The 21,847-nt window shown below is 37.8% G+C and overlaps 2 protein-coding genes across 2 annotated transcripts in view; one reads left to right on the top strand and one right to left on the bottom strand.

Annotated features, from left to right (window-relative positions):
* The window catches only part of LOC128626257 (uncharacterized), a 55,185-nt gene extending 45,484 nt beyond the window's left edge, over positions 1-9,701 (bottom strand). Inside the window, exons 1-2 of the mRNA XM_053657729.1 lie at positions 9,657-9,701; positions 6,711-7,057 (exon numbers count right to left, since the gene is read on the bottom strand). Coding sequence (XP_053513704.1) covers positions 6,711-7,057; positions 9,657-9,701 — 392 coding nt within the window. The remainder of the gene's footprint in view (positions 1-6,710; positions 7,058-9,656) is intronic.
* KCNMB2 (potassium calcium-activated channel subfamily M regulatory beta subunit 2) overlaps positions 5,642-21,847 on the top strand; it is a 231,347-nt gene continuing 215,141 nt past the window's right edge. Inside the window, exon 1 of the mRNA XM_053658051.1 lies at positions 5,642-6,152. The gene's annotated coding sequence lies outside the window, so the exon portion shown is untranslated. The remainder of the gene's footprint in view (positions 6,153-21,847) is intronic.

The raw sequence follows: 21,847 nt of genomic DNA, 5'->3' as shown, positions 1-21,847 counted from the left end.
CATTGTCCCATAGACAGAAGGATCATGGGTTTGATCCCCAGTTGGGCATGTATGAGAAGGCAACTGGTTGATTGATTATCTCTCTCGCGTTGATATTCTGCTCTCCCTACCAGTGCCGCTCTCTTTCTCTCAAAGCAATAAAAAATGTCCTTGGGTGAGGAAAAAACAATGTGAAGATTTCAAAATGACGTGATAATGATAAAATATATAAAACTACATATGCAAAAATCCTAATTTTTTACATTAAAAACAGAAAATATTTGTGGATTTTGGAATCATAGGACACATTTGTTTATATTTTCTTTATACTCTAACTTTCCAATCATGAGCTTGTGTCACTTCTATAATGAGAATTAAAGTTTTTTTTTTAAGGGGGGACAGCATGCAGTGAAATTACCATCATATCTAACCAATACCCCTGGTAAAAGCACCTTTACAAATACATTTCAGTATACAAATCTGTTCGGTTACATCTATTTTGCTGATTCTTTTCTAAGTAAATTATGAAATGTACAAATGTCTATTAAGACTTTCTTAGATGCCTAGCATTAAATAAATAGAAATTCCCCAACTAACAAATACGTAATAGATTTACTAAGATTTTGCTACAGTTTTGTCAAGCAGGACCTTTTAAAATAAATGTTCACACACTTGCTGAAAAGCATTTTGTTTGTCAAATGGCTCTTATCTCACCCTAAAAATCTAGCAACATAAAGTAAGTAATTAAAATGTACAACTGAATATAAACACCAACAAACATATAAATCTTTGTCCTTTGTACCCAACTTTTGAGGCCTTCTGCATACCAGGGATATCTTTATTTTGTCTTGCTTTGATTTTAAGACAACTTTGTTTTAATTACTTACATTGAAAGTGGCAGGTATCATATCTACTGCTACATGGCATGGAGGGTACATAGGACTGCAGCCCCGTAAGTCACGGCATTGGTAATAACATCAACCAGCAATCATCTTCTCACTGACTGCACGTAGATATGCCTGGAATGTAGCACATGTTTCCAGTAAGCAAGAGAGTTGCAGCTAGGCCCCAGAAACTAGGGAAATTAAAGTAAAATCCCGACAACTGTCAATATTCTATTTTATGTTTTATTTTAAAGCTGATTTATGTCCAGTACTCTGACAGCCTTCCGAAGAACGGCAGTGCAGCCCAGTAAGCCGTCTGCCAAGTGCAATGGCTCAGCCACAGAATGATGGCTTCAGAAAGTTGGTTAAGCAAGATTGTGCCAGCGATTTCTCTGGTCCAGGGCTCAGCATCTCATCTCAGTGGGTTTGGTGGTGGGAGGGGCATAGTAGGGAGCATATTTTTCCTAGTCTGTAAATTCAGATAAATTAATTAATGTGCATATTATATGATTATATACCCCCTTTTCCATTTCAACCCCACCCATACAGAGTGGTAACTCACTGAAACCTACAGACAGGATTAACTGCTGACAGAAGGAGGGGGTTCCTGCAGGAATTTCCATCCTAATCTTTATGAAGACAGACAGATATGCAATAAAAAAATCCAAGAAGATGATTCAAATCACAGACTCACTAGATGAGTTTGTGCTTATAGCCCATAGATCAGAGAGTCCTGTTCAGCTGCCACCATTAGTATAGAATTATATTCTGTGTCTATTCTGCAGTTAGAAGAATTGGAAAAATCTACAGTTTATCTTTTTAAAAATGTTTACTGACGGCTACCTTGAAAACGTAAGGAGCTATAAAATAAAAGGTAAATAACCAGGCGTGAATATTTGCCAGACAGAAAGAGAAAAATATATACCAGTAAGCTCCAATTTATACTTTTTTACCATTTAAAAAATTCTTCTGGTGCTTATATTTCTGGATATTTCTAGGTGAAGTATTAGGAGCCAGATATAAAGTTTCATGAAGTAAAAGAGCACCGGTTTATGAGTTAGAAAACACACTTACAGGCTGTGATCTGGGATAATCATTCAACCTCTGTCATCCTCAGTTTCTCCAGATGGAAATGAAACCTGGCATTTGCCTTGCCACTCCATAACTGTGTTCTGAGGATCAAACATAATGTGTGTAAATTTACCCTATAAATGTAAGGCCTTAGAAATTGTCATTTCATTAGTAAACTTTTTAAAAAGATTTTATTTGTTTACTTTTAGAAAGAGACAGGGGGGGGGGGAGAAAGAGAGGGAGAGAAATATCAATGTGCAAGAGATCCGTCAATCTGCTGCCTCTCACACACCCCAGCCAAGTATCTGGCCAGCAACTCAGGCATGTGTCCTGACTGGGAATCAAACTGGTGACCTTTTGGTTCCCAGGCCGACACTCAATCCACTGAGCCACACCAACCATGGCTCATTAGTAAACTTTTAAAAAATCTCTAATCAGAAGGAAAATCTTTATGGAAAGTGATGTGGACACATGAAAGACACTTCACTGTGACTTAGAAATCAGACACAGGGCTTTCATCTCAGAATTTCTTCAAATGCTTTCTTTTAATTACTTTTAAGGGCTAAGAATTCAGATGTTGCCTATAGGATGCCTCTTTAATAAATTAAATTGGGACTTTAAAGTGAGTTGGCTTCAGCTTTCACAAGAATGTAACAGGAAAGAAGCACTTTCTAAACTATCCTGTTATTCCTAGTAAAATAGTTGTTCTCTGTATTACTCAGAGCATACATTATATATTCCAAAATATAATTAGCACTTGTAGCTGTAACAGATAGCTACACCTTCTGGTTATGTATCTGTCAAATTTTCATTTTAATAGCAATGACTCATAATGAAATTATGCATTCATCATTCCATTCATTAAACCACTTAACTTGCGGGCTCTCCGTGTAAACTGAAAATTCTCTGCATATGTGTTCGCATCACGCTGGCCCAGACTCTTATTTGTCAACATAATATTTGTTAACATACACAGTTCTTTCCAGAACAAGGTACTTTTTAGTCTTATTTCGTTTTTAATGTGCATTCAGAGAGCAGATGCTGTTGAAAATGTTATTAAGTTACAGATGCACAGAGTCCTCTTGCTGAATGTGTCTGGTAATATAGTTTTGAAATATTACTCCAGTTCTAGCCTTCTGCTGCCCCAAACTTCATCCTCCAGGGAACCATCCAAAAACACAATGCTAAGAATTACTAAATTCAATCTTCAGACCGAAATGGTTTGAAATGGTAGAACATGGTTTCAACAAATTCAGCATAGGTTTCTCTTGTTGATGAAGGGATGAGCTCCAAAGACACATTATTATCTGAAATTTCATTATAGGGAGGAAATTAAAGTACTAGTTATTGGGAGAAAGCAAAGCAACAACACAAGGTTCTATCTTGTACGTTTAACAGTTGGCATTCTTCTTTCTGCCACTCCCTCACTCCCTTTCCTGGTCCTGCCTCCTTTTCTTTCTACCCTTTCTTTCCTCCTCTTCTTTCCTCCTCTTCTTTCCTAGTGTGCCCCTTACCCTCTCTTTAATAATTCCCCTCCCTTTTATTTCCTGCTCAGTGATAACCAGCAAAGAGCTTTACTCCTACCTTCTCATGTACCTCATCTGATTATCACATGCGGTATTACAATATATATATTATCATCATTCCATTTTACCTGTGGCTTACATGGACTAAGAGAAACAAGTCAGGCCTCCTTATTTCAAAGCCTGTGTCCTCTTTGAATATAATGCTACCTCAAGAAATTCCTTTCTCCCTCATAGATATTTTCCACTTTTTTACCTCCCCTCAGCTTCTCTGCCTCACTGTCTGCTCCTTCTCCATTGCTCAACAAATCATCTTCCACCCCACCCCAACCCCCACCTGAACAGCCCTTTCTAGTAAACTCCTTCATCCTCAGAGAGGTCAAGGGGATTTTTCTTCTCCAAGGACTTCACTGAGTATCTTTGCTGCAATCCCTCTTATTTCATCCCAGGAACAACTTATCTCTTGTGTCATTAGCATCTGTCTTTTAAATTAATCACATTAATATCAGAGAGAAGTATCTAACTAGGGAGTTTTTCTCTCACTCTCTCTCTCTCTGACTCTCTGTCACTTTCTCTGTCTTCCAAATTATTTGTGGTATTGTTAATGGTGTTTAGATTGTCAGGTTGTCAATTAAACCTTTATTACATTTGAAAAACACTGGGATATACAGCTTATAATATTATTCTCCCATTATTTTATAAAGAAAATATCATAAATTATTCTCACCTGAAATAATCCTTAGCCAAATTTTTGGATGAAATACTTACATTACAAACTGTGAAACTGAGGAACTAAAGACAATAATTTTGTTCTTCCCAGACTCCTTACAACTGTGAAAATTTAATTCCTTGGCTAAGAAATAGTTTTGGGGGGGCTAATAGTTAATAGGATTATGAGGCTGGTGAAAGGTTTTGGACATGACACAAAATATTTTTTTTCTATTTGAAGAACTGAAAATTTGAAAAAAGTGTTCTTTGTCTTATGAACATAATGGAAACAGGATTATTTTCTGAAATTCCAATTACGGTATTTTCTGATTTTGATTTTGCCCCAGGGAAACCACTATAAAGATGCCCAATCAGAATGAAAAGTGTTACGGTTTGTGATACAAGGAGGTTTTTCCATTAAACCACACCTTATTACTGAGAAAAAAAATATGACCAGTAAAGTGAAAACTAAAATTCGGAAACAATCAGGGCATATTCAAACCCAAACCAAAAATTAAAAAAAAAAACAACAAAAAACAGAAAAAGAAGAAAAGAAGTATATTTTCTTTATCAGACAACTGAGCAATTCAGATAATCAGTTCTCTCTTATAATAATACAATGGATACTATGACCATAATAGTATTTCTAGATAACAAAACTATCAGTAATTAAATAGTGATGATTAATTACCATTCCCCTTAAGATTTTGTTCTGCAGCAGTTTTTGTTTGTTAATTGCACCTCATTTTCAATTCTATAGGCCAGTATAGCACATTTCCATTCCCCTTCTATTCCATCCGCTACTCTCCCTAAGCCTCTCCCCTAAGGGGGAACTACTTGGTTTCTATAGTAACTATTACAAACTATCGCTCCCGGGGTAGCAGGAGGAAAGGCCAGCAGAAGTAAAGGTCTAAATCTGGGTGCTTGTAGTGTAACACATTCTCTGTGTTATTGTGAGCTACCAAGAACTTTTTTCTACTTCCTTATTTGGAAAAGTACTTAGCACTTTTCAGAGTAGCATTTCAAGGGAGTAAATAATACCCTTGTCTCTAACCAATAGTAAGAAATCCCTCTTGGACCTTCCATGATCACCAATGTCCAAAGGGGATCGAGGTTGTGTGCACGTCCCTTCGACCCACCATTTGGACAGTAGTGCACAGAATATGATTGCTTCTAACTGGAACACAAGCTTTGTCAATCAGCGTGAAACAATAAATGTGCTCATGATCCATTCTGGCCATCTGATATCTAATTTGAAGTTTTATACAAAATGTATATGCTGAATCCTAGCTCAGTGATAATGAGAATGTTTCCTGTTGGGATTGATTCTCTTACCTAACTCTGGAGAATGTTTCTTTTTGTAACAGAAGAGTAGCAGTCCCTTATTGGGAGTGAGAGAATTGTTTGGGGAATCCTAGAGTGTTTATTCCCAACTTCACTCTCAGAGTAAAAATACCTATTTGCAAAAGGAATGCTTTCTCCCGTAGTGAAAGGGGTTTGGGAAATCTGATCCAGTCTGTCAGTCCCGGAAGGACGTCTGAGCCCTCTCTCCCTTTTTAATATAAGAAGAATTCGAAAGCAGTGGGGAAGCTTGCTAAACCTATCACAGCATTGCTAACAGACAGCCTATTACAGTATTTAATAAAAACAGAAACAGCATGCTTATCGTAGGCTAATAAGCCTACCTCCTGTGCGCTTTAAAGACAGTGTGAAGCAGCTCTAACAGAGCTTCAGATAACTAATTTCAAGCATGGCCGTGTAGCGTGCCAGTCACTCCTATTGTCCTTCCAAACTCTTTCAGACATTTTGAGCTGGGAGTATTAAAGCTATGAGTTAGCAAGGGTTGTGACATTAATGGTACAGAAAAGCTTTAGGCACGAGAGGTAATGATGATTACGGGTGGCTCTTTGGAGGACTGCACTGGATCTGGATCGCTGTCCTTAAAAATTAAGCGTGGCTTTTGAGGAAGATGTGACAACTACGGGAGGTAAGATTTGCATGTCAAACAAAGGGATCTGTTGCTGTTTCTTGCTTTTTTTTGTTTGCTTTGTGCCGAGTGGGTCGTGAATTGCAGCCAGGTGCGGAGTAAGAAGCAGGGAAGCGATAGAGGGGAGTGGGAGACGGATCTGTTTAGAGCAAAACACAGTGGATAGTATTGTGTTTTATGGCAGAAATGCCTCGAGGACAGAGAGTGGCTCCAGGCTCCGTGTCTGCTGAGTGTGCATTCCACGTTGCTTTTCCCATGGAGTAAAATGCTTAGAGGTCACGGAGAAAGCAGTTTGCTTCTTATCTGTGGTGCCCGCTAGGCTGTTAGTAGGGTTAGGGGAAGACTTTTGGGGGGGGGGGGGCAAAAAGGTCCAAGAAAAATAAAGAGGATGCTGTTCTTAAGACTTGAAACCTGTTAGATAAATATATTTTTTTTCATGGTCAATGTGCTGTGATAACCAGAATCTAATTTTTAAAGAGGGACATTGGAAGATTACAAAGGATTTTCCTCATAAAGAACTACTTTGTATTGTATTTATTATTAAAGAAAATTGGGTACCTCCGTCCATTTTGCATGTTGAAAGGCTGATCCACACTGTTTGCACGGATGGTGTTGCTAACGCAGAGAAAGAGTTTTAGACTCAAAGGGGGGTTTTCCCTCCGCTCCTGCTTTTGCTTTTCAACAACTGTCAGGGCTGCAGATGAAAATGGTGATTCATTAGAGATTGGGAACTTGACAGTTTCTCTTGTTCTTTTCTTCTTCTTTTTCTGCTTTGATGAACAGCATAAAAGCACAATTCTCCTTGAAAGATGAGAGGGGCAGTTGGGTTCCAAAGTCCAGTGGATAATGAGTACATCTGCAGAGGAACTTATACTGCTTTGTACTTTATTATGGGATCCGTGTAGCTCAATCAAAGAAGGAAATGTCAGGAAATCACCGGCTGAGGTTTTTAAAGCAAAACGCAATGATCAAAAACGAATGTTTCCCCAACTTGATCTATGGTGCAAGTTTTGGTATTTGTCATTGCACATGACCCTTGATGTGAAGTGTCAGGAACATAGTAAGTGAATTTGTCCATGTTCTTGTGTTATTTCCCTGATAGACTTCACAAACTCTGACATGCAAAGATGCTGCAATAGATTTTGAAAAATGCTATGTTCTGATGCATTGATTTAATGAATGGCAAAGATACATAAAATAATTGTATATTTAAAAAAGAATATAACATTCTTCCAAAAGTTCTATGTTAATGAAGTACTGACTAGAAATAAAAGGGAATGAGAATTATAGTATGTTTCTTTTAGTTAAATACTGGAATTGAAGTTAAATGGGCTTTTTCCCTGGTACAGTTGAGTTTATACATTTGTGAGCTTCTGTACATATGCTGCCATTCACATTTAAAGTTGAAATCATTGTCCCGTAGTGTGTGACACCTACGCTTAAAGTTGTGTGTCTATTTTTCCTACTAGTGTGATGAAAATTACTGAAACTCTCTATGCTAGTCTTTCTGTGACCAAGGGCACATGTCCATGAAATAACTGTATAGAATTTCTGATGCAATTGATGGCTTTGACATAGTTTTCTGTTTCTATGTGTCCAGTGGAATGTGTGACCTTGACCTTGTAAAGTCCCATTATCTAGCCAATTGTGCTCACCAGTCAAGAACCCATGCATGGAGAGCACACAATACACAAACAGAAACACACACACACATTTTATTTACGGTGATCAGATTATAAGTGAATGTAATTTCTATTGTTTTCATTAATTTTATTTATTTTAAAAGAACTTCCACTGTCTCTGGTCCTACCAATATCTTCTAAATCTAATCAGATCAAGCATTTATTATAAAAGCGACTTGTGCCATAAAAGTTGTCAACAGAAGTCATTTTGCTGTGGTCATGCTCATAACACTTTACTGATCAACTAAAATGACTTTTCACAATTTTCACAGATTTATGGGGAAAGTCCCTATATTAAATCTCCATGGTATGTGTGTCTAGACTAAACGCCTACGACATGAAAAATAGAGGAGGCAATTGTTTTGTTGTTTGCAAGCTGTGGGGAGAGCCAAACCAAGTAATTTAGTCAAAACAACCTACTTGTCACAAATTAATTTTGCTACCTATTTATATTGGTAGGTATCAATCAAAGCATTTCCACATGTCCTTCCCTTTTGGTTTTTGGTACATCTAGTAATAAAAATGAGCAATTTCAAAGCTATACAGAAATCAACTGAGGAATCCATCCTGACATAAAAAATAAGCAAAGCTTCAGCCTCTTGTTTTCTCAGTGCCCAAGGGTGGCACAGTCATCATTCAGTCACCAAGACACAAGTCACCAAGTCCAGAATTGTCCTTGTTCTCTGTCTCTCTCATATACATAGTCGTCATTTTACTTTTATTGGTGATATCGGACCAGACATTTCACAAACTAACACAACCTCCCCTTATCACCTCTCTTCTCTCATCAAAATATGATGAAAAAAGAGCCTTCCCAATATCTTCCTGCTATTATGTTGAATAAAGAGCAGACTGCAACAATGTATCTACAATATAATCCTAATTTTAATATATACCTGTATATATACCTAATTTTAATATATACCTGTATAAGAGAAAGAAGTGCACCATTTTATTCTTATTATTCATCTGTAGGGTTGCTAATTTTTTCAAAATAGGCATTGCATTAACAGTCACAGGAAAACTAATGTCATTAAAGTTTACATCCCCTATCCCAGCCACATTGCCATCTTTCCCATTACCATACTTCATATAACCCACTACGTCTTCACCTCAAATTCCAAACTCATTTGTTGGTCCCAAAAAGGCTCAATAGAAATGCCATGCCCCTTCTTCCTTGGGTTTTCTGGCACATCGTGAAAAACTCAGCATCATCTTTTCTCAGAGACTGACTCCTACATGTTAATTCAGGTTTACTAGAAAAAGGTGTGTATGTGTGTACATGTGTGTGTGTTCTCTTTACTACTTTATAGATAGATAATATTTCAATCTCCTTTTCTGGCTCCTTATTATCCCCTAAATATTTAAATGCTGGAGTGCTCTGTGACTCAGCTATAAATCTATTCTTTACCTAAACTTACTCCCTAGATGAGTTCCAGCTAGTCTCAAGACCTTAAAAACTATCCACACCCAAAACAGCTTACAAATTCTAATGCCTGAATTAGGTTTTTCCTCTAACGTGCATACTTACATATTCAACTATCTACATAACATTTTCATGTAAATGTACTGTGGGCATTTCACACTTAACATATTCACAACCACATTTCTGAATTTCCACACACAGTCCTCCCAAAAATTTTCCCCCATGCATCTAAATGGGAACTCAATTCTTCCACTTGCTCTGAAGAAAAATCTTGAAGTCCACTTTGAATCTTCTATTTCCTTCACTTGTCAAAGAAAATCCCATTGTTTCTACCTTCAAATTGTAGCTAGAATTCAATTACTGATAATCCCACTGCTACCCCTCCGGGCGAATTACCGCTAGCTCTCCGATTATTGCCCGTATTTTCACCACCGACCTCATGCTTCTGCCTCCCTCTGTTCTCCTACACACATTCTGGTCTGTATCTGACATGAGTGGTCACTCCAGAATTGAAGTTAACACATAATATCTCCTGCTCAAAAGTCTCCAACATCCTCCCATCTAACTACAGGTTAAAGCCAGATCCTTACAGTGGCCCACAGGCCACGTGTGATCAGCCCGGGTTCCTCCCTGGCTCCTCTGCTGCCTCCCCCTTTAGCACAGCACTGCAGCCAGCTGGTCCTCAAACCTGCCATGCTCTCTCAAGCCTCAGGGCCTTTGACTCGGCTGTGCCTGCTGCCAGGGAAATTCTTCCCCTAGATCGCTACATAATTCAGTGTCTCACTTTCTTCAGGTCTCCACCAAATATCACCTCATCAGAGAAGAGTTCCCTGCAAACCATATTTCAAAGTGTACCCTCTTGCACAAATCCCATCCCTAGTCCTTGCTTCATTTTTCTCCATCACATATCAACTTATAGCCCCAATATATCATATATTAAGTTTTTATTGTCTTTCTGTCTCTTTCCTGCTGGAATGTAAACTCTATGAGAAGAGTGGTTTTGTTTTGTTCCCTGACACAACAGTCATCAAATTAATGAATGTAGGAATTCAATGCTCTTTTTCCCCGTAAAAATCCATTGGTAACATGAGACTCCAAGCACAAGGTTTTCAACCTCAGGGTCAAAGCTCTACGTCATCGCACCTTATTACTTTTTCCAAACAGAAAGATACTGAACACCTTGAAGAAAGTCAAGGAGATTTATCGAGATAATTTTTTTCTTCTCTTTACATAAGAGTAAAAATGCACATCACTGATTCCAATCTATGTCAAAGCAAATAAAAATTCAACTTGCCTGAATCTGATTTATCCAAAAGATCACTTCTCTTTCAAAAAGATATCTTCACAGATTTATACAAATGACTCTGGGCATAAATTTGTCCTATATTTTCTCTGATCTCCCCTGGTGATAAGAGAAGGGATGGCAAAACCAGGTTGGAAATTACAATTGGGCTCAATACCCCTTTTCCGAGCATACAAGCCCCAGTAGCCTGTGTGGCACAAGGAATCAGTCAATACTGATCGATATACGTACCATTCATTTGCATTAATTTATTGCTCTTGAAATCAGCATGGTTAGTCTCATGGTCTAGTTAACAGTGACCTCTCTACCACTTATAAGGTATATGTTTTCAAATAATTAAAGTATAATAAAATACTCCTATTCTACAAATTGGGTACTAGTAATAATGCCCAATATTTCTAGAATGTTCCATAATCCAGGGAGATAGTGTGATATGAAAAGGACATAGCATCTGAGACAAGCACAGGCTTTTAAGAACATAGAGATTTGGTCTGAATCTCACATTCGTACTTCATAGCTATGGATCATGGGTAAGTTTATAAAATGTTATCATGCCTCAGTTTCTTACCTGGTAAAAGGTGATAGTAATATCTCCCTCTTTAGGCTGAATATTAAATATGATTAGGTGTTAGAATACTTGGCACAGAAAAAAAGCTTAAAAAGTAATAGTGTTCTCACTGTCTTTGTCATTTAATCTTCACAGTATGCCTGAGTAGCAGATATTATACTTTCCATTGAACAGATAAGAAAACTAAAGTGTAGAAAAGTTAATCATATTGCTCAAGGCCAAAGAACTAGTAAACTATTGAAATTTACTCTCCCTTCAGCCATAAAGAGTCCTGATAAATAGAATGTCAGATTAACCATCTTTTAGCATATTTAGTGACTATAGGCTGCCAGCGATTACAGGAATTTTTTTAAAGGGAGGATCTGAAGAAAAGATTTTTCTCTCCTCTGTGAACAATGCAGGAGCCTTAGGATGCCTTCCCTGAAGAAAAAGTAGACTTAAGCTCCTGTGAAGTGACTTAAGTGACAGGCAATTTATTCATTAAGAAAACCTCAGTCTCTAGATGTACAGTTTACTGTGGCATCCAAACACAAGTTCTGTGGCCCTGAAGACCTGCCCCTTGCCCGTTCTTTAAACCTGCTCTTTCTTCAGCAGAAATGTAGACAGTAATAGTGCATCACTCATGGGGTTTTGAGGATTAAATGAGGTAACCTGTGCACAGCTGTTGACACTGTGCTTGGCACAAATTATGCACATAATGCATATTACCTACCAGCACCTTAGCTGTTACCATCTAGGATGAAACTTAAAACATTATAAATATGTTACAACACTGAGAGATTTGGTTTAAATATCTCCTTTAGTTCTTATTTCTTAATATTGCATGTCTCTAGGTTAATTCAATGGAAGTAATTTTAAAGTGATTTAATTACCAAAGTATTATGTTAGAGGTCAAGGTGTTTGAGCATCTGGCCAGCTCCAGAAACAGAATTTCTTGAAATGTGTGACATTTGATTGTTTCTTATTAGACCCAAAATAAAAGAGGCAATTCTAGAAAAATCAAGAAAATGTCTGCTTTTCTGAGATAACCCAATTTTATGGATTTATATTAAAAAAGCTCTAACCGACTGCCTTTCCTCGACCTTGTTGGGCTCCAGTTTCAACATTACTTACTGGTTTTCACTCTGCCTGTGACTACATGGGATGAATTGCTGGTAAACAGACCATGAACGAATGCATTATCTTGTAATACAACTTCAATGCCAGGTGTGCATGAAATTTGCAGTTAGCAGCAGTCGGTTATCTAGATTTAACATTATGAATTGCTTAATGCAAAGGCATTCACTTTCATTTAATTGCTCAATAAAAATTATCACCTCCATACAAACTACTGGGAAACTCTCAAATACTAATCTACTACAGAGGCTAAACTTTTCCTTTAATCAGTTCTGAACGTCGTCCTGTACCAAACAACTTCTCAAATTTCAAAGCCTTGAAGACTTGTTGTGTTGCTAATGATTATATTTGTGTTGGTGTTTTCTTTAATATTTTGTCATTTCCCAAATGCACCTCTGTAAGTGCAAATATTTACATTCCCTCATTATTTTCTAAGGCATAAAAGAAGCTACAAAACTGCTATTCTCTGGTGCATCTGAGATCTCTTTCCCTGGCTTATGTGATCTGTTTGGCTCAAATAAACCTTTATAAAAGTTTTTTAGATAAATAAATATAATACATATACCAATCATGACATAAAGATCACCAGTGGAGGTGATAGAGGTTTGGACAGAGTAACATATTTGGCGGTAAGGTGTCTCTACATTTTACTTGAAGTAATGTAATATTACCACTCATTTCACTGTGAAAGTTTAGATATATATTGTAAGCCAGAGCAACTACAAAATAAGAAAGCTGTATCCAAAAAAAGTATACACATTAAAATGTAATATTAAGAAATATTGAAACAATCCAAAATAGGTTAGGAAAGTTAAAAATAGAAAATCAGTTTATAAGTAATAAAATAATAGGCCTAAATCCAACCATATCAATAATTGCATTAAATGTAAATTATCCAAACAAAGCAATTAAGAGATTATCAGATTGGAATTTCTTTTAAGTCCTAACTTGGTGTTGTCTACAAGTAAATCATTTTAAATATAACAACATAGGATGGTGAATAAAAAGATGGGAAAAAAACATCAGAAAAGCTAATCAAAAGAAAGCTGGAGTGTCTATATTAACATGAGATGAAATACATTCCAGAACAAGGAAATCACAAGCAACAAGGAGAAATAGTACATAATGGTAAAAGAAGTCCCTTCATCAAAAGCACATCATTCTAGCCCTCACCAGTGTGGGCAGAGGGTTCCATTCCAAAAGTAGTGAGTGGGTGTTACATGTCAACATCCAGCAACCCTAGGAATGAATGATGTCCCCAATGTCCTGTCTTCACCAGCCCTACTCAGCTCCTGCAGACTCATGCCTATTGCTTCTTTACGGAGTCAGTCCTTCACATATTTGGTCTTCCTCTTTTCCTGCTGCCTTCTATTTTTCCCATCATTGTTGCCTTTTACACAGGACCTTTGTAGGATGTGCCTAAAGTAGGATAGCTTCGGTTTCAGCATTTTTGCTTCCATCAATGTTTTAGGCATAATTTGCTCTCAGGCTCACTTTTTTCATTTTTCTGGCAGTCCTGGTTATTCGTAGAGCTATCTCCTCCAAGACCGTATTTCAAGCAAATCAATTATTTTCCTATCAGCCTTCTTCACTGTCCAACTTTTGTGTCTGTACATAGTAATTGGTAATACGAGAGTGTGGATGATACTAGCCTTGGTCTCTAATGACACATCTTTGCTCTTGGTGATGTTTCTTAATTCTTCTGTTGCCATCACAGATTTTCAAAGTTTGATTTTTTAAAAAAAAATCTTCACATGGTATTGCTCCTTTTTGCTGCAAGAATACTCTGTGCATAGTTCTACCATGGCAGTTGGCACACTGTTCTGATCTTTGGTTCACTAATCTGCCCCCTCCCTCCCCAATTAAATCATAAGTCCCAGGAGGTCAAGGACTGGGTCATAGTCATCACAGTATTTCTAGTGCCTACCAGAGTTCTTGGCAGTAGTTAATGCTCAATAAGTATTTCTTGAATGAGTTAAAACAGTGATAAATATATATTCAACATTAGATATCTTAGTGTCCAGTTTGACCTGAGGGTAAATGATCAAGTGAACAAATAAATCATATACTTCCAAAATAGTGCTGCATAGGACTATTACAATAATGTTATAATAATAAAGCCCTGGACCTGCCCTGTGCTTACAAACTCCTCGTTCACCTGTCCTCTCATCTCTCCTCTTTCCATTCTCAAGCCCATATTAGATGCTTTTTTGGCAGTTTCTCCATCCCTTCCACTCTAATGTCTATCCAAAGCTGCTACCCTATCTTTGTAAAGAGCATGGCGAAACCTTTCATTCAAAGCTAAGTTTAAGTCTGACAGTTTCCTGGAGCAAATGCCTAAGCCCCCTCCTCATCAAAGCTAGGGTGACAGATGAGCCTGGGTGAGAACTTCAGCTCAGGGGGAGAGGAGAGAATACATCAGCTGTCAAAATGTCAAACCTGCTGACTTCTTAGGAAAGAAAGAGAAGATGCTTATATTACTAGACGGGAGAGCTTTGGTTTACATTTGCTAGCATTTGTACTAAATAGGGAAAATGTCAGATGAATCCCACATGCAGGTTTCTTGTCATCTTGGTGGTTTTGAGTGTGAAATTAAAACTCCAGAATATTCTGGACATGGGAGCTCATTTTCAGTTTTCAACAAATCCACTCAACTTGTAAAACAGTATAGCTAGGAAAGTAAAATATGTAACTTAATTTTAAAGTATAATTTTTTAGCCCAGATATTTAGGCTGTAAACTCCTTGAGAGCAGATACCTTCTTTTTATAATTCTTAGGTGGATCAAACTATATTAAATATATACAGTTTTTAAAAATAATTTTTTGGTTGATATACACTCCCCTCTTCACACTGGTCCCTGACATAAAAGCATATTAGATAAGGCAGTAGGATTTCTTATTGTTATTTATGAGACGGCTTGACTGGCAGCATATGGGTTTAGAAACTACACAAATTTTAATTTCACTGCACCTTCTCTCTTGTTGAGGTAGAGCTCTTAGGGAAGAGGAAGGAAAGAAGGGTTAGTGAGTTCTGATCTTGCCTGTTTATTCACAGAATCACATCCTCACAGAGTTTCTTTGATTGGAAATGATTTACAAAGCCAATCCACGTAGGCTTCTATCAACTGAGGATTCAATTTGGAACTTTGTCAAAATACAGCTCTTACTACATGGCATGTGTCTGGGACATTACACTGTCCTCTGTACTTTATAGCTCAGGACTTTATAAATAATGACTCTAGTTTTGTCAGACTTTTAAGTCTCTTTTTTTTTATTATGAAAAATTTCACTCCGAACCTGGTAAAGGTCAAGCACCTGGCTCTGTAACTCTTATTCACAAAGGTAAAGTGTCTTTCAAAGTGAAACTCTGAGAAATTTAAAAAATAAGCAGCAATTTAAATGCAAATCTAGGTTCTTTCTTGTTCTGCATAGATGCAGAGGATCATTCTGGTACTGCCATATAAGGCACTTTATGAGAAAGAGAGAGAAGCAGTTGGTAAATCTCTCCTATGAGATAATTCTTAAATCTCTTGAGTTTGGTTTTGCATAAGCATCTGAAAATTTCTGACCACGTGAAGAATTTGTAGCTCCATCGAGCTAAAGTATAGTTTACTTCCTTAGAAGGATTGTATTTCTATAGTAAATCTAGAACCATTGATTGTCTTTGGATTTTTTTTATTTCCTAGTATATTCCAAATGAAGAAACTAAGGGAGGAAAAGCAACCAGCTAGAAGAAAATAATACCAAACTTTAGAGACAGAGTTATAAAAGGATGGATCAAGCTTCTTCCTGTCTGTGGGGATGATCAATGTCTGGTGTAGCTTCACTTCCTAGTAGTTTTATTTGATCCTATGTGATGCTTGGGAACAGCCATATGGAGCTCTCTGTGTAGACAACTCAAGGTAATTATTTGTTTTAAAAACATAAAAATAGAACAGCACAGGAATCAATTCTCTGTTGGAATGAATCAAAAGAAAAGTTGAGAGAGAAAGAGTTTATACCTAAAGGAGAAAGAAGGATTATATAATATCCTTCTCCAAAATATCAAAATATCTTTTTGAGTGTATAAAAGACAACAATAGCTGTGGTGCAGACAACATTGGCTAGAGAATGTCTATTATGACCTGTTTATCTTCTTGGCTTAATTCTCCATTGACAAATAGGTTTAGTGTCTACAGGACCAAGATTTTAAAAAATGGTGTAAATAGGAGTTGTGCTTCAATTTATGTGTTTATATGAAAAGCAGCCTGTGTGCAATTTGATTTCAGATTGTTGCTTCATTTACTAGAAGATTCTTCCCCTACACCTATGGATGTGCTCAAGTGTCTATGTGATTTTTTAAAAAAAAATTCTTCTCCATTCTGTTACTCTTTAGCAGATCAGTCCTCATTTCACATCTGCATTCATTCAATTATTCATTTGTGTATTCATCAAATATTTACTCAACATCTATGGACAAGGTACTGAGATGGGTGTTGAGGATATGCTGTTGAGCTAAAGCAGAAATGAGCTGCTCCCCACCAACCATGAAGTGACAGTTCTGGATGAGAAAGACACTGTTCAAAAGTTGACATGAATAAATGTAAAGTTACAAATGTAATAAGTGCTAACAGATTATTTAATTGAAGACATTAATGTAGTCAAGGATGTCAGGGAAAGTGAGATGCTAAATAAAGAGCATAAATGTGGAAAAATAAGCAAGTGTGAACCCAGCAGGAATTAGAGGAGAAGCTTTCAAAGCAGAGAAAAAGCACGTGCAAAGACTCAAGCAGGGCTCCTTCACTTATGCAACACTTGCCGAGCGCTGAGTGTGTGTAGACAGAGAGAGGGTGGGAGACAGAGAGAGAGAGAGAAACCCTGTCCTTTTCACCAGAACTTGAATTCTAGTGAAAAGCAGTCAATAAAATTTAATAAATGAGATTTTTTAAAGCCTGTCACAGAGTATACATGAGTAGGGTGCCTCTGACAGAAGGCCAGCATGGCTGGAGGGCAGGGATCAAACCACACACAATTAAACCCAACTGGAGAAGCAGACAAGAAGCCAGCTAGGTAAGACCTTACAGGTCACACTGAGTTTGCCATTCAAGCTATTAATCAGGGTATTGGCAAGATATTGGTGCTTTGCAAAGGTATATCTGCTACAGTGTGGTGACTGAAATGGAGAAGAGCAAGAGTAGGTGCAGAGAAGCCAGTTGAAATGCTAGTGCAGTGGTCCAGGTGATGGTACCTTTGACCAGGCAGCAGTGGGACAGCAGAAAGTGGCCAGGAGGACAGGTGTTCAGGAACTCATATCAGAGAGTAGTGGTGGGATGAATCTGAGAGCTGATGGGTAAAGAAAAAGGACATGTCAGGGACAATGTTAGATTTCTGACTTGAACAATGGATAGATAGTGGGGTTATGGAAAACTGGAATATGACTGGATTTCCCTGTCATCAAAAAACACTTTGAAATTACAGTCCATACTTACTGCCTCCACTTCCTTGCTCCCCATTCATTTTTCAAGGCCCTAGTGTGTACATTCTAGACATACTGCTTCTCTGTGACGGCCCTTTCATGCTTCCCAAGAATCTATCACCCAATTTGTCTTTTTTACAGTCCTCATGGCCCTTGATTATTCTACAACATGCAAAACAATGGACTTCTTCTCTCTCTCTCTCTCTCTCTCTAATTATATATAAAATTATATTTTACTGTCCAGGTCCCCTCCTACATTATCGTTCTTTTTGAACTTCTCTCTTCACTGTGCCCTTTTCTTCTTCTTTTTTTACACTTTTTCAGTAATTAAAAACATTTTCTAACTTACACTCCTAACCATCTCTCCAACTGTGACCTTACCCAAGTCATATTGCCTGTTACCTGGTAATAATTTTCCTGTGGCTGCCATCTTTACATGTCAAAACTTACTTGGAAAAACTACACTCTTGTTAAGACCAGTAAATCCACTCTGCCTCATGTTTCTATTCGCTGTGCTGTTGATCACCCAGGTTTTAAAGCCAACAATTGTCTTTGAATTCTCTTCCAACTATAGACCTAATTGGCTGGAGTCCTATTGATCCTTCCTTCAAAATGTGTTTTGCATGCATGCCTTTATTCCTCTATAAATAAATAAAGCCCCTTTATTCTCACATTCTCACAAATTGGCTATTACAATAGTTTGCTAACCAATCTTACAACTACTCTGATTTCTTTTCTCAAAATGCCATCGTGAAATCACTTGCGCAAGAATTACTTGGGAAGTTTTTTTAAAGTATGTTGATTTATGTGACTTGTATTTAATCAAAATCTTTTCCTATAAGGCCTGGAAATTTAACAAACACCCAAGGTAGATCTATCATACATAAATTTTGAGAAAAACTTCTTGAATCTCCCCTCATCCCGGTTTTCTTCTACATTGCTCTTCCTAATAAATAGTTCCAAAACACGACCTTGACCATGGAACTTCACTACAGTCCCTCAGCAGCTGTCCCTTAACCAAGCAAATAAAGTTTCCCAAGATTGGACATCACTATTCTCCAATATGTGTTGTCCAGCCTAATCTTTACCTCCCACTTTCACCCTGGGTTACACCTGAGCCGTACTACTTGCCACCCCTGAAATGTACCTTCATGTCTCTGTCTCTTGGCCTAACCCTTTGATACATCCAAGGAAACTCTCTCTCCCCTTTCATTTTCACCTGTCGAACTCCTGTAAACTCTCCAGTGACCCGCCTTCCTGGGAAAACCCTGCTCTCATTCCTTTCTCATTTTTCCTTCCATTCCTTGTCCTCCAGGCTAAAAGTGACCTGTCCAGTCTCTGAAGTCTTCAGCAGGTTTTACTTTTTGCTACTTACTTATCACATAGTTGCACACATACAGTATTTTCTGTTTTTTCTTCTACTTACAAATATCATGGAGAGAGGAGGTATATTTTATGAAAAGACAGATTTATGGAATAGAAATAAAGCTGACATGGGTTCAAAATCCATCTAGTATGTGTCCTTTAACAAGTTATTTAACTTTTCTGAGTTTTGTCTTTATTCATTAAGTGGGATAATGTCACTTACATGATAGGATTTTGTATATCCTATAAGTTGTATGAGCTGAGTGTCTTGTCACAACTTGATCCATGTGAAATTGCCTATATTCAATTATTTTCTCCTACAGAAAATGGAAATTTTACTTTACCTATTAGTTCTCTGTATTTTAGTACACTTTGCTTTAAAATAGTGTTCCATATTATGCTCTGCATCCACTTCATACATCAGCCCTTTGCCCATGAAAATATATATGTTTATAAATTATATGAATATAAAAATGTTATCACTGTTGTCCTGAAGAGATAATTAGGGAGCACTGCACAAGTACCAAGTAGGCAAACCATTAATCTACCTCAGAGCTTACCCTCGCTTGTTCCTTTTCAAAGCAGGTGAACAAACAGCATTTTTAATAGTAAGCTAAAGTAGCTCTTTTCTAATGAGAGAGTTCAGTTAAATAAAGGTCAGCAAGAAAACTAACAATACTCATTGTCTCTTGTTTATGGTCCATCTGGGCATCACATGAACTTGCTCTAATTTCTCTCTTGAGCATTACCTTACCCTGAGTTTGTCTAAATTACATTACACCCCTTCTTGGCTGGGGTTCCTTGTCATTAATCAGAACAGCAAGGGTAGTTTCAACTGCACCTTCTAAGAAAAGCATGCACATTTTGTCTCTTCAGCTATCTTTCTGTACCCCTGCAATATTATGAAAAAGCCTCTTGACCGATTAATCCAAAGGAAACTCTTAGCTTGAGAAGGTCACTGTTATTTGGTTATAAAGGTAAATGAGCTGGGAAGGAGTTGATGTTGCATTTATGTTCTTACTAAGTGTTAAGTCCTCAGACTTATCAGTCCAAAGAAAGATTCTTTGTGGAATGTTCCCTTCGTTAAAAAAAAAAAAAAAGTTGCGCCAACAATGCATTATGCTAAAGGAGGTTCTCAAGGAGATTACAAATTACTCAGGAATTATATCAAGTCCCAGGAGTTAAGAGTGAGATAAATGCCATAAGAAAGGTACACAGTGCTTTGGGTATTTTAATGCACAGAGAAAAATTTCAGATAGAAAAGGACAAATCTCCAAGAAGCACCAGTAGTAACAGGGATACAATCTCTCCTTCTCTCCCCTCCTTCTCCTCCTCTTCTTTCTTCTCTCTCTCTTTCCACTTGTGTGGCAGTTGTTATATTCAGTAAGTTGATTGACATCTTCGTGCCTTAATTTCCTTATCCATAAAATGGGGCCATAGTACTTGCTACCCAGAGCTTCTGTGTAAGTTCAATAATACCATGTATGCCAGGTGGCTAGCATAGATAGTGCAGCATGCAGTAGCCTCTCAAGGACTGGCACCAGTTGTTATTAATGTGGATAATCCTATAAAATGTTACGGAAAATTCCAAGAGGAAGGACTTCAGATTTTGTGCTTTAGGATTTTACCAATTCAATGGTGAAATGGGAGATCGTTTTCCGAAACAAGGTTAAACATCAAAATTAGTTTCAATGGCATTAAAGGACCGAGCAGATGGTGAGGAAGCAGGCCATCCTTTCAAGGAATTATCTTTCCTCCAAAGGAAAGCAGGAGTGAGGGCAGTTGACAAAGAGCCAGTAAGGATGCAGGAGTCATAGGCTGGCTGTGACGGCCTTTGTGTAGTTGATGAAATAGTATCTTACTTTATTTTGTATGTCACACATGAATTTCATCACCTATGAGTTCCACAACTCTGTGTGGTGGGCACCCTTACCCCCCTTTTTAAGCAGGGAAGCCGAAGTTCAAAGACATTGAAAGTACCTGCCCCAAGTCTTACAGCCAGTAATGGCAGACCCAGCCTTCCAGCTAGTTCCTCTGACTTTAAACCCCAGGCCACACTGCTTCATGTAACTAGAAACCATTCACCTCTGCCTCTGGAGCCTGCTTCACGAAGACATGGATATTTCCAGAGATAATACCTGTTGAATTTGTGATATGGTCACTGTTAACAAGACTTTTAAAATGACTGCAAGGCCCTGGCTGGTGTAGCTCAATGGATTGAGTGCAGGCCTGTGAAGCAGGGCATCGCTGGTTCAATTCCCAGTCAGGGCACATGCCTGTGTTGCAGGCCAGGTCCCCAGTGGGGGACACATGAGAGGCAACCACACATTGATGTTTCTCTCCCACTCTCTCTCCTTCCCTTTCCCCTCTAAAAATAAATAAATAGAATATTTTTTAAATGACTGCAAGGATACACCCCATTTATTGAGCACTTTGTAGATGACAGGGACTTTACACAATATGCGTGGTAGCTCCTGAACCCGTAGTAGGCACAAGGTATTGTGCCAAGCATTTGATCTGCATTCTTTCATTTACATCTCAGAACAGCCCAAGGAAATTGGTGCTTGTATTATTGCCATTTTACACTTTAGAAAACTGAGGCTCAGAGTGACCAGCTTGCCCAAAGAAAGTTATACAACTTGTAGGTATGATTCAAGCTTGAGCCAGCCTAACTCGCCATTTTTTAAGCATTGTCTTTGACACCTGCTGGCCATTTGACACTTTTCTTCCCACATGCCAAAGTACACAGGCCCCAGGTGTGCAGGCCTGAGCTGTGAGGC

The sequence above is a fragment of the Artibeus jamaicensis genome, unplaced genomic scaffold (assembly GCF_021234435.1).
Source record: "Artibeus jamaicensis isolate MK-2021 breed Jamaican fruit bat unplaced genomic scaffold, CSHL_Jam_final scaffold_474, whole genome shotgun sequence".
NCBI classification, from domain to species: domain Eukaryota; kingdom Metazoa; phylum Chordata; class Mammalia; order Chiroptera; family Phyllostomidae; genus Artibeus; species Artibeus jamaicensis.
This window is presented reverse-complemented; position numbering and strand designations above follow the sequence as displayed.